The 22,285-nt window shown below is 41.8% G+C and overlaps 1 protein-coding gene across 1 annotated transcript in view; it reads left to right on the top strand.

The window, feature by feature from the left end:
• The window catches only part of LOC137877178 (proton myo-inositol cotransporter), a 55,911-nt gene that overhangs the window by 5,724 nt on the left and 27,902 nt on the right, over positions 1-22,285 (top strand). Inside the window, exons 2-3 of the mRNA XM_068716910.1 lie at positions 3,155-3,314; positions 4,472-4,677. Of these exons, the coding sequence (XP_068573011.1) occupies positions 3,155-3,314; positions 4,472-4,677 (366 nt within the window). The remainder of the gene's footprint in view (positions 1-3,154; positions 3,315-4,471; positions 4,678-22,285) is intronic.

The raw sequence follows: 22,285 nt of genomic DNA, 5'->3' as shown, positions 1-22,285 counted from the left end.
GTTTACACTCGCTGTAGTGAAACTGGCGCGAGGCGCGCGCCAAAAGAATGACGTAATCATGTGATGAGCAAGTGGTTGCAGCGTTTGGTCATGCACCTCTGAATTTTTCACTGATTTCACTGTTAACAGCACTATGTACCTGTCTGTGGATTATTCAAAGAAGGCCAATTTGTTTTTAGATGCTTTAGAAACAGGAGGTCTTGAAAACCAAATAAACTTTGTTTGACATAAATAATAAAAATTTTGATCTCAAGAGCCTCCAGGATAAGCTATTTTTTGCTAACTACATGCATTTGACGTGATGGCAAACATTTGTCACTTATTGTTTCATACAAAGCATGATACTTTTTCAAAAATACTGGAACTTTGCTTGATGCAACATCAAACGAAACACGGAAGACACCACACAAGTAAAATGATAGTATTAGCAGCTTTAAAATGCCAACGCAAAACTTAATTTCAGACGGTTAATAAACTGTCCAGTATTTGACCTTTTTACTGGCCTTTAATTGCATTAGCTCTAATGGGCGCTAACATATTTTCTCCATGACCACCTGCAGCTGGATGTGAAATGGAAATGATGCATTCCTCAGTAAATACATCAACATCAGCTGTAGGAGCTCAACTCACAGGAATATGGGCTGTGTGTGGCGGCAGCCTTGGCTTGGGCCGACACAAGCCGGTGTTACATATGGCCGAGACGTATAACACGGGAACATGGAGGGGGAACTAGCGAGAGGGAGGATGAAGAGGCCCGGCTGTATGAGGTGAATACAGATGGAGGCATTACAGCAGATGAGGACTTTGGGACTTGTTTGTTAAAATGGGCGCATATGTCCGTGTGTGTGCATCTGCATAATGTCATCTGAGTATACAAAGCTACAGTGCAAACATAACACAGTCGGAATGTAGCTGTCAGACAGGAAGGAGCAAAAACAGATTTTTTGTGTTTTCCGTCTCTCTGTAGATTTGGTGCAATCTGTCCGCTGCTCTGATTACCTGTTGAGTCATGATACTTAATATGTTTTCTAATATATTACATCTCATTTCAAGCATGCTGGATTGAACCGCATTCAACATCGCAGTATGGCATGTAATGTTTGACAAACAAATTCTAGCGGAAGGTCCACTTACTGCAAAATGAACAGAGCCTTTAGCCACATCTTGCTGCGCTTTTCAGCAAAAATAGTACGCTTAGTCGCTCAGGAGATGGTACAGTGTGGACTTTCAGTTATGTGGTAACAGGTGGTTGTATGTGGAGAAGGGGGAATTGTGACCCATGTTATAATGAGGCCTCTGGCTGTGTACATGTAACAAAACACTGCATTTACTACTGAAATAAGTTGTCTTGAAAGTCCTAGCTCTATTGCAACCTAGAGGTTAGTTTTTTTTTTCTCGTGTCTGTCTTTCAGCAGCATCCCTCAAAAGCTCATGAATGGATTTCCATCAAATTAGCCGGAGCAGACAGGCTTCATGCCAAAGAGCAGTTGATTAGATTTCGGTGGTGATCTGGATCTCGGATTTCCACTCTCTGATGAAAATCCTTTTTTTTTTTTTTTTTTTTCAAGTCATAACTTAGATAGAGACTCCAAATCCTCAGGGTGTGTTTGCACGGAGAAGAAATCAATTTGTAGATGTAAGAGACGACTGATATCTCCAGTTGTAACAGCAGGCTGGAGAGCTGTGCAGCCTTAACAGAGTCTACGAGTGTCTCTCCTCTGATTACTCAACACTGAACAGTAGAGGCAGAGACTTGACCGCATGGCTTTGAACCATCACTGTAAACTTTACGCAATGGGAAAAACATACGTCTTTTTTTAAGTCTTCTGATCTTGTGAACTCCTTAAAGAAATGTAACTGTGCTTTGAAATGTTGATGATGGTGATTTCCTTTCTCAAATCGCTCTCTTCTGTGGAGATCTTGTAAAAAAACAATACTTCTTGCACTCGATTATCGATTTCCCTTCCCAGAGCTGCCACAGTGTGGTGCCTGCTCGGAGACTGGTTTCCCAGCAAGTGGGTTGCCATAGCAACAGGTAGCCACGTAGTCATGGCGGCCATCGAGGGCAGGGTGGTGTTAGTATGGAGGTGAGGATGGGGGGTGTGTAGAAAGCAGCGGCAGACTATTAATAGAGCTTATCGGGAGCCAGCTGCGGAAAGCTGAGGTCTCATGGCACCTTGTCAGATATATCCGAGGAAAACACACACTGTGTGTGTGTGTGTGTGTGTGTGTGTGTGTGTGTGTGTGTGTGTGTGTGTTTTCCAGATTAGAGTAGTGCAGAGCCCATTACCGAGATGGGTTCACCTCATGTCCACATGATGCCATTGCTGCTGTTGTTGATGTCAGGGTCAAAGGTCACTGTCATTTTAAATGAGTAATTCATTACAGACAATGGAGATTATTGTAATACTTTTAATTAATTAGTAATAATGATGAAATGTAAAAGCTTTGTAAAACATTTTTACAATTTGAAATTGAGTTATTGTAAAATTGTCAATTTGACAATATTGACAATTTTCTCAACTGAAATCACTTTGGTGATCTGCTAACTTTTCTATGTAGCACCATCATCGGGTTTTCTCACTGTGGTTTGTGATCAAATTCCAGCGAAACTAATGACATTCCCACCGTCCCCTCCTGTGTTATGTGTTTAGTGCTAATTAGCAAATGTTAGCATGATAGCACACTAAACTAAGAGGATTTAGTGTGCTTACATGGCAAACATACTTGCTAAACATGTGAGCTTTGTCATTGAGAGCATGTTAGCATGCGGAGATTAGTATCCAGCTCAAGTGCAACCACACAGAGCCCATAGTGTGGCTGTATGGATTAGTATGTTTGTGACGATTTTGAGTATAAAAGGAGATAATATTTGTATCCTATATTTTATTTGAGATATTGTTACGGTTGATTGGTTAATGTTAGTGTGGGTTGTTTGTCATGGTTCAGCTTATAAACCTGCCTCAATGAGTTCATATGTGGTACATTTTTCATTTATGTCATACAAACAGATCCTTTTCATATAAGCCAACATTTACTTTAAGAACAAGGAACATCTACTGTAAAAGGCTCAATCTGAGTCACCTTACTTCGAAGAATCTCCTGCTGAACGTTGCTCCTCTCTCTCTCTCTCTCTCTCTCTCTCTCTCTGTAGGTATTGCCTCTATGACAGTGCCGGTGTACATCGCTGAGGCCTCTCCGCCCCACCTCAGGGGTCAGCTGGTGACGGTTAACACCCTCTTCATCACCGCTGGACAGTTCACTGCCAGCCTCGTCGACGGCGCCTTCAGCTACCTGCAGCGCGACGGGTGGAGGTCAGACGCAGAGACACGCACCTCACGCACGCACAGACGATGTGTTAAGTTACAATTTAGACGGATAAAGGGATAGATAGGTCTGCATAAATACACTTGAGGTACTTTTCAAAGGATTCCCATCTCCCTTTGTGATCGATGGTCATATAGTCAGATAGGATATTAGCGTCTTTTTCCTATCAAATGCCAGAAAAAGTCGTGCCGGCACAAAACCCTCATTTCAAATGTCAACACATGCACAGGTCAGCCCCTAACATTTGCTGACAGCAGCTGTGCTGTACGTTTGAAAGATACAGTATGCATCTCTCTTTGTCCTTCTCAGTCTTTTCTGCTTCTGTGTGCATCCTGCTGTCACACTGAATGCAGGTTTACAGCCTCCACTGTGAGATACTTTAGATTAGAATCGTCCTTTTTGCAAGGATTTGCTCCAACTACGTCTCTGATGGAGACTGCGGAGATTATTTGGAAGAACCTAGATTGCTGTGATTCATACATGATAATGGCTTTTGGGAGACGCTTATTAAGTTTAGAGTACGACTGTTATCTGATTGACGTCTTTGCCTACGCAAAGGAAGAAAAGCCATATATGTCAGGGTGTTTACTTCAGTAAAAATGTAAGAATTATTTTCCCCCCTCTTTGGAGTTTTGAGCTGCTTCTCCACTTCTTCTTCCTCTAAAGAAAAAGCTCTCTAACATCATCATTATTGCAATCTTTTTTTTTTGTGCTGTACCCTCTTATTCTTTGCCTTCGCCACATAATACTTTGGATTTGTCGAACAACCCCTACACCGAATGCGTTGAACCCTGATTGTGTGCATGAGCGGATACAGAGAGGCAATAATAGTTCAGCATATCAGTGGTTTTCTATGGGTAAAGGTACTCTGTCATGATGTTAGAAATTTAAGTGTAGGTTTATATGTGCAGCACTAATGTAGTATTTTGTACACTCCAACACTCTAACTGTTACATTCAGAGTCACAGTTAAATGCTGAAATGTGAATGTAATGCTAGGGCTATGCGAAGGCATATAACCTTCTAGTTCAACCAATTTCTGTGACTAATGTCAAAGGAATTGGAAATCGCGTAACATGCCAAGCTTTCCAAAAACACCTGGTTATGTAGTCTCTGTGATCGTAATTCGTTTCCTCCCTCTCCAGGTACATGTTGGGTCTGTCGGTGCTCCCCGCCGTGTTCCAGTTCGTGGGCTTCCTGTTCCTGCCGGAGAGCCCTCGCTGGTTGATCCAACGCGGGCTGACCCAGAAGGCCCGCCGCGTGCTCAGTCAGATCCGAGGCAACCAGAACATCGACGAGGAGTACGACAGCATCAAGAACAGCATCGATGAGGAGGAGGACAGCGGAGGAGGTAACGGGGGATAAAAGGAGGGAGGATTCGGGAAAGAGGGCAGCACAGGCTTTTGGTTTTGGTTTTATGCTATAAGATCCTTTTTGTTTTTGGTGATATATTTATGACAACAGTATACCTTCACAGGTATCCATGCAGTGGGCAGCTGTTTATTTTATTTTATCAGTTTAGTATGAGTTACCCACAGATATTTGAGTAAGGCCTATAAGCTTACTGACAAAGCACACTGCATGCATTAATTAACGCTGCTCTTGCCTGTGCTTGAATCTGAAGGCACAGAAGATACACACAAGGTGAAATTAAGTACATATCATTCTGGTCTATCAGTAAAATGTGAAGTTGTTTAGTAAAGCGCCTTTATACAGACTTTCTCAAAGACCATGTCAATAGATGACCAAACATGTTTGAAGAAGGAGTCACAAATTCTTGTGCTGGTGTTATTAACACCTCAGAGCTGAGTCACGACCCTGAGCCTTGGAAGGCAGCAGCCTCCTTTTTCACTCACTCTGACGTCCTCCTCAGTGAGGCTGCTTACAGCGTTCATGCCGCCCTCCTGCTGTGCGATGAAGTCCTTCCCACCGACGCAACCATGTGTCGTTTTGTTGCTCTGTTGCAATTCTCCTCGACTTCCAAGTCGATGATGGCGACCCGCCAATCAAAGTGTTTGTGGCGTCTATTTCTCATGACTTCCTGACGACCTTTTTGTCCGTCTGCTCCCCTGCGGCGTCTTTTGTCGGCGTTGTAGTCATGTACAGCGGTGAATGCTTCCTCGGTGAATCTGCCCTGTAAATAGAGATCTTTGGTAGAAGGGCAAACAAACAGAAAAGTGGAGGAGGTAAATGTGACGGAGCAGATAGAAAATACTTATTTCATGGTCAATTATTGTGCGGTCTGACCTTTGCTCGGGCACTGGGATGCTGCCGTTTGCTGCGAGGCTTTGATAGAGTGAGCAGACAGTATTGAACGAGGTTGTAACAGCTTTAGTAGCTAATATTGCTGTTTCATAACAGAGCTCGGAGACAATCGTGAAATATTCTCTTTTTTTCAAAGGTGTGATACACTCTGGTAAAAAAAAAACACAGTTGTTTTTACCCACATTTCATCTTACCCCTTATCTGCCATCTGTTTGTGCGAGAGAGAAAGCAAGAGTGAAACACAGTTAAATCTACAAAAGAGGGACATCATGCACATTCACACACTGAGACCATATGGTCATTATTGCTGCTGTGATCTGAATTTGAATCTTATCCCAAAAACAGTTACTTCCCCTATTGCTGAGAGTGTTCTATCAAAAATTGCATTTTAATTTCATGTGTTTGGCAAATTTTCAGCGGTTGTCCCACGACCGGATATTAAATAAGACATTCAAATAGCAACAGAGCGAACAACATGCTAAATCATGAACAGATCCTGGATCTAACTGTAGCTATATCAGAGTTTAGATTTCAATTCAGGGAACCAACCCCAGCCAAACTTGAGAGCGTTGCATTCACAATAACGTATAAATCAAAACTCTGTATTGTGGAGGCTGATCAAACATGTAGAGGATTGTTGTCTAGAAACCTCTAAAAGAAAAATATTTCCTTGACCTTGCTTAAAAGTGACATAACAGCAGCATTTATTTGAGTTTTAATGAGTTACTAGCCATCCAATGCTTGATACCGTTTAGGCAGTCAAACGGGGCATCAGATCCACCAGAAGTGTAACAGTAATGGGAAAATCTGGTTTAGAGGAAACATGAACAAAGAAAAGAAAATATTGCACTGATCCATGTGGTACACAATAACAAAGAGGGTCAGGGGCAGACAACAATGATCCACCAAAGGAAACTGAAGAAGTTCTCCTTGACAGAGAACCGCTAGATTGCGGTGCCTGAAATGCCCACCCAGCAGCAACATTTAATATTGCGCAGCCTTCGACTTCTACAGACGGCAGCAGCTAATTCGTGACTTTTAGTACTGCAAAGCTGTGCTTTGCATGGAAACCAGATATAAATATTAAAAAGGTTTTCAACCTCTTCAAGTATCTTTGATTGGAAAAGGACTTTTTGAAATCAGCATCAAATATCAGGTATTTCTGAATTCCTTTAAAACTTTTTAGGTGGAATTTTGCCAAAAAATTTAGAATTTCTTTTCTGAAGTCAAGCCTGTTTGAAATTACTTATTCGGCCGTCATAGCACACAACCCATTAACCAAATGCATCTTCAATTATACAAGCATGGTCACCTGATTTATTGCATGTACAAATTTGGACGCAATACTTCAATTTCTCACTGGCGATGGCCACAACTTCCACACCTGCGGTGAACAGATTTAAAGTTGTTTTTTTTTAAACATTTGTATAACTTTCTCTACAGAGCGTGCCGTTTGTCTCGGCCTGTCTGCAATGAGCAGAGCCAGGAGAGTAATGGAGGTAAAGAGAGTAGAGATAGGAGAGTCGATTAACAGGCAGGAGAGGACAAAAGGCTGAAAGAGTTTATTTAAATAAAAAAAAGGGGGAGGATGATGAGGAAATTGGATTGATCCTGCAAATAATCAACCCTGACAACAGAGAACACCATGTCTCTGGAAGGAGTGGCATCCATAGATCCCCCGGGTCCATGTGGCCTGCTGTGAAGAGGAGACTTTAACACACACACACCTCTTGTGGGACTCTGTGTGTCCAGCAGTTTCCTTTTATCCATTTCACCGTCTCTTCCTCACTGTAGCTCACCACTGCAGTCGTGATCGGTGGCTGCGTGCGACCAGAGACAAAGCTCCTCTCACCGCCCGCTTCTTATCTTGTCGCCGGTGTTTAACACTTTGATTCAATGTGAAATACAGTAATGGACCCGATGTACAGACTTTTAGGAATGTTGTCGTCTCGCTTGAGTTAGTTTCAAGTTTGGACTTTCCTGTAATTTTGATCGGCATGGCAGAAAATTGAAGTGGTTTCTGGTTTCCTTTCATTGGGTTTGAATGAGGATGGATCTGGAAGATTGAAGTCGGCACATTAATATCAAAAGAGTTCTATGATCACAGCTTTCTAATCAACTCACTTTCCAAACACTCCTTACTTTGCACTAAAACTTCACACAGGCTGTTCCTTCTCATATCGAATAGCTTGTGCACTCTGCAGCCTAATTGCCAAAGGTTTGTGTTGCTCGATTATCTTTTAAAAAAAAAAAAAAAAAAATCAGAAGGATTTGTGGTTGCGATCTGGCTGTAAATTCACTGCTCACCGATAAAGGCCAGATCCATGAGCAGGTCTTAAACTCAACATATTTCAATATTTTTGACAGTTCAGTCGATACCTCTTGAGATGCAACGTCTCATGACAAATCATTCCAGTTGACCTTCGACTATTGAATAGTACATACAAACAAAACAAGCAGAGGAAACACACCAAACATGACATAGTAAAAAGGAAAACGACAAATTTGTTGCCATTTATTCTAAATAAAAAAGTAGACATTACATATAAGTGCAAATGGATTTAATGTAAGACAAATGCTAGTTTAGAATAAAACAGATGATTCGTTCCTTCCAGAATTTCAAGACATCAGATTAAGAAACTCCTGCAGTCAGAATGTGTCATTTTTGTCACAGGAGTTCAGGACAGGACCCAATAGCAACCACAAGACAGGATTCAGGTACAGAACAGACTGTATTTTACATTGGACAGATGGCAGGATCAACTGTGTGGTTTCCCTTGGTCCGACACCAGACACTATACAAGTGAGAGAGGTCAGAACCAGGAATCGTCGGAACGAAAACTTACAGACAGCTGCAACAGAATACCAGCATAGAAGACAGTACGGACTGACAACCCAGGTCTGCAGGACCAGGGTTGATATACTGCCAAGATGTGATTAGTGGAACCTGAGTCTGGTGTGTCAGGCTGCAGGAGATGATCAGCTGGATTGTCTGCAGCTGTGCCCCAATCAAGGGTGTGGCCATGGGAGGTGTCTGAAGGCATAAAGCGGAAAAACACAGACACATGACATACAATAACAAACAGGGGAACGACAGAACACATGAGGAGAGGAGATCGGGGGAAACAGAGGTTAACACACAACGGGTCAGACAGGGATCCTGACAATTTCAAAATTAATCTGTATAAACTACTGCAAATACCATTTAAAGGTAAAATGTTTGACTTAGTAGTGTAGTGAAACACCAATACATAATGGGTAGCAACAATTAGGGGACAGTTTCTTCCTGATATTAGAAGAAAAACCTATAAAGAATGCCCAGAGCTACCATTAATAGCAGCATTAGTGGAGGTTGAAAGAAAGCTCAGAAACAATAATAATACCAAAAATCTTGAAGTCCCAGACTAACATTAGGAGGTTTTTGAAACTTCTAACAGATGGAACTTTGTGGGGAATCAGGCAGAAAGGGCAGAAAATACATGACACAACATGAATTGATCTTTCTAACTATACTTTGACCTTTCAGCAGAGCAGAAGATCAGTGTTGCTCATGTCTCCCCTCACTCTTCCAAATTCAGTGTAGTTCTTCAAAGATAATGTTTGGTCTCAAAGTCCCTCGCGACTAAACCCAAAGTGCACAATCTTTTAATGTGTGGCCCCCATCTCTGCCACATCATTTCACACCTGCACCACTAGTATGTTTGCAATTTGCATGCTCTTTTTAGGGCTGACGTGTGACCTGGAGACCTGCTGTCGCCTAGCTACCGGACAGGGATTGGTAGACAGAAAGATGGAGAAGGAAGGTTCAAAACTATTTATTCTGTTGCTGACTCTCCTGAGTGACAGCAAATAAACACCTCCAGGAGCAGGATGTTCTTATAGATAGCAAAGAAAGCAACTGGAGTTTGATGCTGCCGTATAGGGGTATCTGAATATAGATGTTTACCATAAATTGCAGATGAATACTTTTACATAAAGTGTCACTTAACAGAGGACATCAGTGGTCATGATGAAGTATGGACTTTGAAATAGAACAAAATCAATGAAGACGCAGTTTCTCCTGCAGGTACCGGAGCTTCTTAAGACGCTCTCAGACTCCTGTGAGTGAGTAGGAGGCACTCGTTAATCTACCTTAAGAGTGTCTTAAATTAGGAGGCTTTTAGGAAACACCTCTTCAGCTTAAAAGTTTAGTAAGATGAACTTCACAATCATTCAGATCCTTTTGAGAAACGGGGCCCTCAATAGAAAGATTTGATCCCATTAAAAACAAAAGAAAAGAATGACAAGTCCAAGTGATCCTCTCTCTCCAACATGATACAGAGAGGTCAGAGTGAATGACTTTTTATATATGCTTTGTAATGTTTGCGCGAACAGTATTGTGATAAACATTAAAGATTACGAGGCAATGGGAAGGCCATGATGTGAGTTTTAAGAATAGCAGGCGTTCCATCACTTTTTCTTTTTTACCCTCTAGAGTACTCATTAAGTGTGTGTGTGTGTGTGTGTGTGTGTGGGTGTGTGTGTGTGTGAGTTTGTATTAGTGAGTGTCAGTGTTGTAGTACTCGAGACCAAGGTCTCATCTCGGAATCGGCTGCCTTTTTATTCAACCTTGTTACTGTGATTGCTCGTAGGAAGCAAAGGAAATAATTTGTGTTCTGTGGGTGTTTTTATGGAAACGTTTTTATGGAATCTTTCTCCAGTGCCAGTACACGTTATCGCCCCGCACTGGTTTGGTCTCGGTCTGGACTCAGTCTTAACCCCTCAAAGTCTTGGTCTTGTCTCGGTCTCAATACGCTCTGGTCTTGGTCATGACTTGGTCTCAGGTTTAGGTGGTCTTGACCTTAACGGTGGTGAGCGTATGAATGTTTTCTCACCTGGGAAACGCAACGCGCCCCTTCGCTGACGACATGTTGGTTGCCATGGAAACAACATTTCACACTTCCCTTTTCCTCTCACCTCGGACGCAACTGTGATTATAGTGTGTGTGTAAACCTCCTTCTCACCCCTCTGTGTCACGCTCACACACACTTAACACAAACTCACACACACACACACATTTAACACTCATCGCATCAGGAATTTCTAAAGGTGCATAACAAACATCATGTCACTAGCATTAACTCCTGTCATCTTCCTATTTAAGGCAACTTTTATATGCAATACAATGTCCAACAATAAACTGTGTGCTATATAGAATACTATAGTACTATATCATGCAATATTATGGCAGCCTTTGTTAAGAAACAATTGAATTGAACTAAATGTAATTCATAAATATATTGTGTTTGAATATTTTTTTTTAGGTCCTTGTCTTTAAGCTGGTTATGTCCAATAGATGATATTATTGATCTGTTGTTGGTGCTTAAATATTAGGCTTGTGTAGGAAAAAGGATATAGAAACTCTCAGCAGCTACTTCATCTTTTGAAAACTTGCTCACTTATGTGACAATGATGTGATGTCAGCCCCAAGTCAATGAGCTCTGATTACCGTCTTTTCAGCCTGAGAGGTGAGAAGGGGTGAGAGGAGGAGAAGAGGGGGGAGGAGAAGAGGGGAGGGGGAGGAGAGGTCAAAGATAAAGAGAAAGTGAAGCGAAAAATGGTGGTGTTTAGGCGGCAATTATGATGGAGAGGCAATATCGCAGGCCAATTCTGTCGGCCATTACATTGCCATTCTTCACAAGAAACTGCAGAGAGCGTCGTATTGAACATATTGATTTCTTTGGAGGGCTTGTTCACAACAAGTGTCGTTCCGAGCCGCGCTGAGCAGACCTTACAAAAACAAAGGTCATGGATGGACTCTGAGCGATGTGGCAGTACAAAGCAACTTTCATTTTATTCTGCAGCAAACAACGTGAAAGGAAAAGCCAAAGAAAGATACATTTTGTTTTATTTTGGAGAGAGGATTATTGGTGATTACAGCAGACGAGGGTAATCTAGTTTCTATGTCAAACAGATGGCTCTTTTTTGAAGTGATATGAGTCCACTCTATTTCTGTCTCAAAACACTTTCTGAGTACGTCTCTCTTTAGACTTAATAAGGTTGCTAGGCTGTCCATTACCCCATTATTTTGATTTATATGCCACTAAAGCACAGGTGTAAATTATAACATTAACAATGGCTCAGTTCCAATAAGCTATGACAGTCTGTATAATACGAGGACCCTGGGAAAAGGTCTATTGAGTGAGATAGCAGGAGCTAAACATATAGCAACCTCAACAGTGTGGCGCAGGAAGATTGAGAAAGTCACTTTTTTTTTTTAAAGTCTACAGGGAGTGTTTCAAATTTTAAACAGCAATATTTCATTTATTTTTGGGGCATGTTAGGAGTACTTTAACATTAATTTGGAGGCCTGTTTCTGTCCACCTCGCAAATGTAAGTCTTCTCTGATCAGCTTCGTTTTGGTCTCCACCAACTCCTGAGGGGAATATCTGTCTCTTTAGCTGTTAAATGCTCCACTGTGTTCACCAGCTAGTCGCTGACTTTGTCCGTCTGCCATGTGGTGCTGGGTCGGTTGTGTGCGGTGGGTTTATTGGAGCTTTCAGGAGGCAGCAGTGAACCAAAACAATGAAGTTGCTGACCGTATAACCAAAACAACGAGCTGAAAGACGCTAAAAAAGCTTCACTGGCGGGTACTGCAGAGTTGGGCAACCCCTTTCATACTACATGTAGTCCTTTGTTCCATTGGTAATATGAAAATATGAATTAGTGCAGCTTTAAAGATTTGGGGTGCAGTATCCCTTTAAATAAAGTGTACTTTCAGTCTGCTCATCCAGTGTGGATGAATCTGTTTTGATTTGAAAAGGAGAGATGAAAGAAATTGCTCAATGTCAAGCACTTTTGACATCAATTTAGCACATTATAATCATTGCATTACATGAGATGTCTTGGTAGGCAAATACGATAGTAATCAAGATGAGTGGGTATATTGTTTAAAAATGAATACTGCTTCATATGAAAGCTGTAAAAGCGAGAAAGTTCAGACTGATTTAAAGTCAAGGTTTCGGGAATTGAATTACAATTGTTTGTGTTCTAAAGCCATCTCCTCTTTAACCTGCTGTTCTGTTTGACTCATGCTTGTTTTTAGCCATCTGTTGCCAGGTAATTGAATGGCACACTTAGTTAGCCAACAGCAAAAGTGTGCTGCATTTATGTTCTGGCAGAGCATTTCTAAATTATTCATTTCATGCCATTATAATTCCTTTTTATTCTGACAAACACACGGTTACAAACCCCATTGCACACACACCTGATAGATGTCTGAGGGAGTTTTACTGTCTACCTCGATCGCAGTCCTAATTCTCCCACTGATCATTAATAATTCAGGATGTTTGAACATTTTATGAAACTCCACTGCAGCTCTGGGTCTGTTTAACTCCACCAGGAAATCATAATGAGACCTGGGCGTTGAGGAGGATGTGTTTGGAGTCAACAAACAGCCTCTTCGGTAGCTTAAATTTAAGACTCGTCTGTTTATAGGGTTTATAGATTTCATTACTGGTCAAGTTGAAATTGAATGAAAGGTTCAAGGCTTTATTGGTTAAATTCAACTGGTTTGAAAGTAGCTGTCCGAGCATCACTATTGACCATGGTAGGCTGTGTTCATCGTTCTGCTCTCAAATCAGACTCAATTAAATCCGAACATGCTCGATGCATTGTGTTATGAATATGCTTTCTGCTCTAGTGCTTTTCATTTCCGCCTCTTGTGCCCTCCTGTCGTGCATGTGCATTGACAAACCAACAGAGACCACTTGACGAATACGCTCACAAGGGTAATACAAACAGATATTTTGAAATCAGGTTATTAGAAACGACACCATTTCTGCCCGCATTGCCGTCGGTTTTAAACAATGAGCCGATGGGCGGGGGGGGGGGGGAATTAGATCAAAGTCCCAACTGGGAAATTATTATGGAGGATGCATTAGCAGAGGATGCAAAGTAAGGCGAGCTGCTCCCGATGAAAGCAGAGAGGGGAGATTAGGGGATTGACTTTCTCTTTACTTCAGTAATTGGTTTCTTTCGGGGCCTACTTGTGAGTCCACAAACAAAAAGTATGAATGTATTCAACTCCTGATTCAATATTTTATTGCTGTTGCTAATCGTCAAGTGACTATTCATCAGCTGCAGAATTGAATTGATCTTCTGCGTTTGTAGGTGTCCACGGTGTTCATTGCTTTTTGTTGAAACATCGATACACTCAATAGACGTTGGGGATGGGGATTTTTTTATTTTCAGCAGGGGAAGGCAAGCTAAGAAGTTCTGAGGAGAGCTAAGTAATTACCACACTAATTTGAAAGTCAATAGGCATAGTTAAGTTGCTGATTATGCATAGAGAATGGAAGTCTCTGGTAATTGTTGTTTTTTTTTTAAATACAAATATTAGTTTGACAAAAAGAAAATTAAGGTATGATGTGTTACCCCTTTTGCATTACAGCAAAAAAGAAACCACACCGTCAAGAGGAGAAAATAAAGGCTCTTTCCCCTTGTTTCCAGTCTATATGCAAAGCTAAGCTATCCATCTCCCAGCTACCTATTTAACAGAAAGACATGAGCGTTGTATTGATCTTTTCATCTAACCCTTGGCAAGAATGCGCATAAGCATATTTACCAAAATGTTGAACTATTTGTGAGATAAATGGATTTTTGACTAACTAATTGTATATTATTGTAATGTGTGTTATAGTTAAAACGGCCAGCAGGTGTCGCCATCTCCACTAGGGGGGGGTGTCTGTGCATGGTATTCACGCTTCCTTGTAAAGTTTCGCAGAAGAAGAACAGAAAGCGAAGAGTGTAACGTAGAGAACAGGCACCCTCAATAAAACATTTGTTTGAACTGTATTCAAGGTGTCTGCTGCTGTTCTTTGGTGCGCCCGTCATCATACACTGACGGGAGGGCAACATATTCCTTTAATAAACTCACTGAAGTACACTTAAATAATTCAAATAGTAAAACAACATTTTCACCGCTCAAACGGAACAAAGAAGAAAGACGGATTTAAAGTTCATCATCCTTTTTGAGGAGTACTTCCAATGTACTGCAATTTATCAGCCTTGAAATACCGTCACTCTTGTCAACCCACAATGGAGGATCAACAAAAGGAGATTTTTAAATGGGCTCCACATTCACTTATTTGAATCTCGGGGGAACAATGTGATTGCAAATGAAGGCTACTAGAACACACTGCAATGTTCTTCTGAAGATGCTATTCCAAGTATCCACGCACAGTGACAGCAATGGACCTGTGACTCATCCAGAAATGCTGTATTTAATTAAAATACATTCAACTGGTATCATTTGGGTACAGGGGCCCCAATGAGCCCTGAGTGAAATTAACAAGCACAGTAATGGTTATGACTCAAATGTTCCATCCATGAATGCAGGTTTATGAGGTCAGTAAATTATCTTTGGCAGAACTATTATCCAAATAGGTTTTAATGGGTAACAGCGAAATGAGAAATTCAGATGATATAGGTAACGGTGCCTATGTTTCCTGTTTGCCCCAAGCCTCTCTGACACTCTCTCTCTCTCTCTCTCTCTCTCTCTCTCTCTCTTGGTTCTGTATGTGTGTGTGTGTGTGTGTGTGTGTGTGTGCCCCTTAGGAAGACCCTTGTCATTTGTATTAATGCAGGTGTGCAGCTGAGACGTCATGAATCTCAATAACTCAGTAGATTGATTACCAGCAGACTTCAAAATGTCTCTAGAGATTTTATTACTAGCCAATGGGAATTGATAGATGGATGAGGTTGTGTGTGTGTGTGTGTGTGTGTGTGTGTGTGTGTGTGTGTGTGTGTGTCTGTGTCTGTGTCTGTGTGGTTGTGTGCGTGTGTCTGTGTGTCTCACAGGTTTGTGAATGTAGCTGTGAAAGCTGGAACCTCCCATGAAGGCACATTCATTGCAGAAATTCTCCAAGGTTTTTCTCCTTTAGACTGGTTCATTTCAGCTGCTTCGAGCAATACTTGTTGTTACCTGCTCTCTCCATTTATAATCGATTGTGTGTCTACGTAGCTTTGTACGGTAAAGCATGTGGTTAATGACACGGACTTCCTGGCGCATTCAGTTCCCTGAGAAACCGAAGCTGTTGTCGTCGAACCGTGACCTTAAAATCGAAAGTCAAATTGAATTGAGGATTTGTAGAATCGTGTCAGCACTGTGCTGGGCAACGATTCAAATTTGTAATTGCGATTAATTGCATGATGTTCTGCGATTAATTGCAATTAATTGCATTGTTATGCGCAAAATTCATTAATGAATTCAAAAGTAATGTGTTGCACACTTTTATTTTAAAAGTACTGCTATATGAACAAAAGTGCAATAACATTTGGTTTGCAAACACTTTAAACAAATAAGGTGCTTTTTAACAGCAGTATTCCCTTTACACAGTAGCAGTTATATTTCTTCACTATCTGGGCTAAGTGTGCTGACTTTATTTGAAACGTTCCACTGCTGTACAACATGAATAAAATGTTCCGCACACATTTCAGCAAAATGTCTGTCTTCTGTTTTCATTAGTCAGAGCATGTGAAAGCAGCTCCCACTGTTCATTAATATAATGCACTGTAACTCCGAGGTGATTATGGTTACCCAGCGATGTCCAGTAGTCTCCAGTGAGAGCGACAGTTGGTGCACGTTGTAACGCCGTCGCTTTTGTAGTCCTCTCCTTTTCATACAACTCGTGCATTCTTCTTGTGATGGGAGGCTCATACGTGCCGTCATTCGTTGCGATCCTAAAGGTGCGTTCACACCAAACGCGACGCGAACGCACCTTGAGAACGTTCCTCAGACCGACATCTTCCACAATACTAATCGACCTGCAGTTTGTATCTATCCACTTCGCTGTGGCATTTGTTAGCTTGTCTTGCTTTTGTTTATCTATACTTCTCCCACATGCTGCATCCAACGTAGTCTGCAGAAGCCTCCCTCCACCGTTTGTTGGTGAGTGATTTGCTGGCATCAACGGTGTTTATTGCATTTTAAAATAACGATTTAACTTGCCCAGCCCTAATATATATATAATGTATTAATAGTCACATGACTATAAAAGAAACATGACCAGTTGATCCTGGAACAAATCTTATCAGTGTTGCTATAGCAGTCAATTTGAAATGGACATCACAAGCAGCAGATTCCAACCTATACACAACGGGCCACATTCACTTTTTCCGGTGTGGACAGGAAGTTAGGCGACGTAGAGCTTCCCTTTAGCTGGGAAACAGAAGGTGAATAGAGAAAGACGTCAGAAGTGTGATAACAACTACAACAGATACCACCAAACCACGCCCACGTGCAACGATGGGTGTGGTCAGATGGAGCGCCATAAAAAAAATCCAATGTGGAGTTACTCTTTATATCAAATACAACAATTTCACAAATGTTTCACTATGATTCCAACTAAATAATTTTAAAGATACCTGTGATCCATTAAGATTTACTCTCTTTCCTTGTATCTGTCATATTACTTTATCCTGACACACACACACACACACACTTTACCTTTTACCCGAGATGTAAGAGAAGTCAGTGCTAACAGCAGTGTCTTCATCACAGCAGCACGGTTGCCTTCAGGAGACAAATCTCTTTCAGATCCCGCCGTCTCTTCAACACACATTTGTTTCCTTGTTCAGCATTTAAATGCCTCAGGTCTTCTCAAATCACCGAGCCAGCACTTCAGAGGTACGATAAGAAGTTTGAAAGCTTCATTCACTCTCTGTCTCGCTGCTGCAGCTTTTATCTTTCCACTGAAACTAACTTTTCATGGTGGTTCCTCTTGAATCTCAATACAATCCTTTTTTTTTCTCTATCTATTTGTCGCTTTGTCTTTCTGAATATTTACTTTGCTTGAACGGATCAATCAGGCATTGATTTGTTAACTTAATTGTCCTTTAGCTGTCTGGGTACTTTGTGAAACCGCCGTGTAGTCCAATTGTTTGTTAAACCCACTCACTTTGTCTGAAGGCCGCTCAGACAAGAGGAGACGTGTGACTCAGAGAGGAGACAGTGTTTAAAAAGATTTTGACAAGATCGAATGTGAAAAAGTTCTCTGCCACTAAACTCCTTATTGCCTCTCGGCAAACGGTTCCAAAACAGACGTGAGACGCCTCTAAATCTGTGATAGCTGCTGTGTCACTGAAGTAGTGTCTTCACGGGAAACGCCTCATGTCAAAGTTGTTCTCAGTTTTTAATTGTATATTTAAGAAGAAAGGTCAATTTTTTTTGGCAGTGACATTATTTTTTGCAGCCTGTGGTTATTGTGGATGCCAATTTAGAGCTTTTCTAGTGCTGTTTATAACATCTGTAGATGCTGTGTGAATTATCTGAAGTAAAAAAGCATATTAAGATGCCATGACGTTAAAACAGCAGCAGGTTAAATATAGATGACAGCCAGCCAGCTGCTGTTTCCCATGACAACAGGTTCTCTCTCCCCTGTGGCTCTCCACTCACCTCTTCTTCTTAAACCCCAACCTTATGACGGTAGCTAATTCCTTCCCTTTGCCTCTCTTTCCTCTTGTTTCCTTTCCCCTCCTTGTCTTCCTCTTAACTCCCTTTCTTTATCTTTCTTTCCTTTCTTTCTTTCCCCTCCCATCCTCTTCCATTTTTTCCCCATCTTTTCCTTTACCTGTCTTTTCTTTCCTTTCTTTTTCTTTCCTCCCCTCTCCTTCATCTTCCTTTCTTTTTTCCTTTCCTCTTTTGTCCTTTTCTCTTTCTTTCTCCTCCATTTCGCTCTTTTCCTTTCCTTTTCTTTCCTCTCCTCTAATTTACTTCCCTTTGTTTTCTGTCATTTTTGGGGGGTTTTCTCCCCTCTCATATAGGAACACATTTGACCAATCAAACTGAATTTGACTCTCTGGGAGAACCAGGTCAGATTCAGATCACAAGTCACGCCGCCCAACAGACATGAACATCCTCTCTGCACATTTTGAAATGCAGATCGCAGCTTTCTCCCCTGCTGCTTAACAGACTCTTTTACCAATGAGAAATGCTGATGTCTCCAATCACTCTGCTTTGTGAGTCAGGTTGGGTATTGCTCATCTTCTACACAGATTGGATCCACTGGCTGCATTAAAAATATGTGCCATCTCTTTGGTGATTGACTCCAGACTTTAGTTGAGAGCAATCATACAAAGGGGGGTTGTAGAACTGAATGTACAGCATTGCCAGCATTATCCTCCACCTATCATTTCGACAATATTTAATTTGATTTTATTCACTTGTGTTCAGAATTATTTACGTGGAAGTGCAGTGCTACAAATTCAGAAGGATGCCAGTACAAGGTTGAAATAATAAAAGCACAGCATACAGTGTTAACCCAAAAAGTATTAGTGTAAGTACTACCAGGAGCAAATTAAGGATACAAGGATACTAGTTCAAGCAGAGAACTGAAATCCAATTTTCATTCATGCTTCACAAAAAAATATAATGGCACATGAAAGGATGTATAATATCGCTTGATGTTCTCGGCTTCCATTTCTGGTGATTAGATGGTGAACAAAGTCCAGCAGAGTCCTGGCAGTGTGTGGCTTTACTCAGCTGCTCGGATAGTGAACACTGTGTGTGAGGTGTGTGTTTTGGCTGGAGGTGGGCAGACATGTTGGGCGGCTGTGGCTCAGGAGGTGGAGGGACTGTCCACTAATATCGCTCCTCCAGTCCGCACATCAAAGTGCTCTTGAGCAACATACTGAGATTGGTTGAATGTCGACACGTATAGTGCTTTAAGTCCAGGTCCATCGTGTGTTATATCATATATAAAACTGTTCCCTCTGGCAGACCCACCTATACGGGTTCCTGGGTCTCCAGGTGGTGTTGGTGTTGGCTCCCAGCGGAGCAGCGAGGGCGAAGCTCCGCTCCCGAAACTGCAAAAACAGTTTCATGCAGGAAGAAACTGTGCAATTTAAAAAGATAACGAACAACACTTGTCAGCAGTCTTCAAACTAACTGTAATGAGTTTCGTGTGGGTCACTGTTTTGCGGAATAATCGGCGAAGAACAGCAACGGTGAACAAATAGAGAACAAAAAAAGAGCGTCTTTCTCCGAGCTCCCCACTCCTCTGCTCCCCTGTAGGTTTTAAGCAGCTTATTAATAATTGAGCGAGGAGAGTTGTGCGATGGCAGATCTATCATGATTTCCCCCTCTGCGCCTGTCACAAGCCCTGCATGGCTAGATAGATATTGAATCAGCCTCTTTCACATAGTAGTTTTTTTGGGGAGGGCACAGGCAGGCCAGTTGCATTATTTCTCCACTCAAATATGTGATAATGAATTTCAGGCGGCGGCGCATGAGTTGGCTCAGACTGTAGAAGAAAATCCCTAGATAAGACAGGATGTGTGAAAAAAGGAATACAGTATTTGAATGTGTAATTTGTGTGTATATTTAGTTCAAAGGCAGTTTTTTTCTTTTCCCACAACGGTGTATCTTCCATGTGTTATGGAGCTATTATGAAATGTATATATCACAGTGTGTGTTTGAATGTGTCCAGAAAAAGAATTTCTACTGCAGAATAATGAGATATGAAATGGAAAATGTGTGTGCATAGTTTCTGTGTGTTCGTGTGTATTTCTGCCTGTTTCCCTTAGGCCATCGAGCTCTGTCGTTTCTCTCTCTGTCACACACAGACACACAGACACACACACACACACACACACACACACACACACACACACACACACACACACACACACACTTCTTTTCCTCTTCTTTACTCATGTCCCTCAGGACTAACTACCCACCAGTTTTGGGTCAAGCTGGCAAGAGCAGCGGATTGTTGCATAACATTTGTTTGAACATGCAGGGAGTGCTGGATAGCCGGAGTTTACCCACCGAGCTGTCATCGACAGGCCAGGAAATAACTTCTGTTCGTGAAATGAAAAGAGAGTTTTTCCCCTCGGAACCGCTTCGCTGTGTTACTTCTCCTTTTAATGACGGACAGAGTGTCTGCGCGGAAAGATGTCTAACCGCTGAATAATGGAAATCTCAGTTGGTAAAATCAGATGAGGGTTTAAAAAATGCATGCGCCTTTCTGTCATGTCCCCCCTCTCGACTTCAGGTAGCTCTGGCGGCACGATCTGATTCGGGGGTTACATAAACAGGCGGTGAGCACTTTTCAAACCAAAATGGATGAACTTTTTACTGATCCCTTCCTTTGTATGATCGTCTTTGCTTATCCACCTGGCTACATAAATTGACAGAAACAACATGACAGTTTGACAGGCAGCCTCCCGCGCTCTATTGATCGATTCCTTTGATACGATTAGCTGCTTTTGTTGACACTCACACCGAGACGCCGCAGCTTTGAGACAGCAAATCTCCTTGATTCAAAGTGTTCTCTCTTTGCTGTTTACACTTACCTTCATTTTCCACATCAGGCACCGTCTCTTTTCGGCATTTAAGAAGTACGTGTTTGTCGTTTTGGGGCTGTGTCAGTTAGGGCTGAAGACAACAAGTATGCCAAAGAAATATTTTTTTATGAGCTAACCAGACCTCTGTAGGAGCCCAACAGCTCAGTGCATTAACAGAATACACTTGAGTGTACTGTCGGTGGTCGAGTTGCATTTTGGGTAATTTAAGGGCCAGGTTTTGAGGATATCCCCCTTCGGATAAATGTTTGACACAAGAGAAGTGGAAGTAGAATACTTTGTCCGAAACGTTCAAAAAAGCAAGAGATTTTGGGGAAATCATTTTTTTTATTTATTCAGAAATAACTGTAGCTGTGCAGATCTGATATTGTGGGCAAGAGTTTTCAACATCATGCATTGATCAAGAGAAAATATATTTTACAGGGCTATAAAGATGCAATTTTCAAACCTGCTATATCTGCTCATTATTTGAAATTTCTGTGAATATTTTACTTGGGTGAAAGTATTAAGTGGCAATTCTACTACTGCATGCTTCCATAATGTTGCTAATACAAATGAATGTTGAATTAATGTAAGCAGCAGTGTCATTCTTGTATATTTAGTTCTGTCAGTCATTATGTGTGTCTATGTGTGTGTGTGTGTGTGTGTGTGTGTGTGTGTGTGTGTGTGTGTGTGTGTGTGTGTGTGTGTGTGTGTGTGTGTGTGTGTGTCCACTCATTCATCTATCTATCTGTCTGGTGCTCGGGCTCCTGGCAACTGCCGGCCCCTCGGTGCCCTTAGATAAACACAGCTGCTCCCCTGCAGACGCTGACAAGATTTGATCGGCTCCCCCCCCCCCCCCCGACGCTACAGGTCCAGAGTGATTCTCCAGCGATTGTCCATAACAATGCACCAATCAAGATCCATGCTCCCCGAAAAACATATAGCTTCTCTGTGACCGTTATCCAAACAACGGGCTTGCACGCCGTCCATCAGCTTCACATGGAGGTTCCGGGGGGTGACCCGTTTATCTCAAGTGAACACAGCCTCTCTTACATCTTCTTCAGCTGATTTGATTTTCTTCCTCTCAACATGCCATGCCTCCGCTTGACGTCAGAGCGGGCCAACGGATGTTATGGGCAGCCGAAGATACAAAAAATACAGAAATAAAGGCTTCCTCAAGTGCAAATACGCTAATTGGAAAGACAAACACAAAACAGGAGAAAACACCAGGAGGGCTCCGTATCTCTGAAAAGCACAGAGTAATTATGAGGAGCTATAACCTCCCTTCAGTTCAGTAAAACACTCATTTAAAAGAAATATTTACTGGCACAGTCTACAGTCTGTACAAAGTACATAAGTGGCCACTT

The sequence above is a fragment of the Cebidichthys violaceus genome, unplaced genomic scaffold (genome assembly GCF_023349555.1).
Source record: "Cebidichthys violaceus isolate CVI_PGR_0920_01 unplaced genomic scaffold, fCebVio1.0.p SCAF_21, whole genome shotgun sequence".
In the NCBI taxonomy this organism is placed as follows: Eukaryota; Metazoa; Chordata; class Actinopteri; order Perciformes; family Stichaeidae; genus Cebidichthys; species Cebidichthys violaceus.
This window is presented reverse-complemented; position numbering and strand designations above follow the sequence as displayed.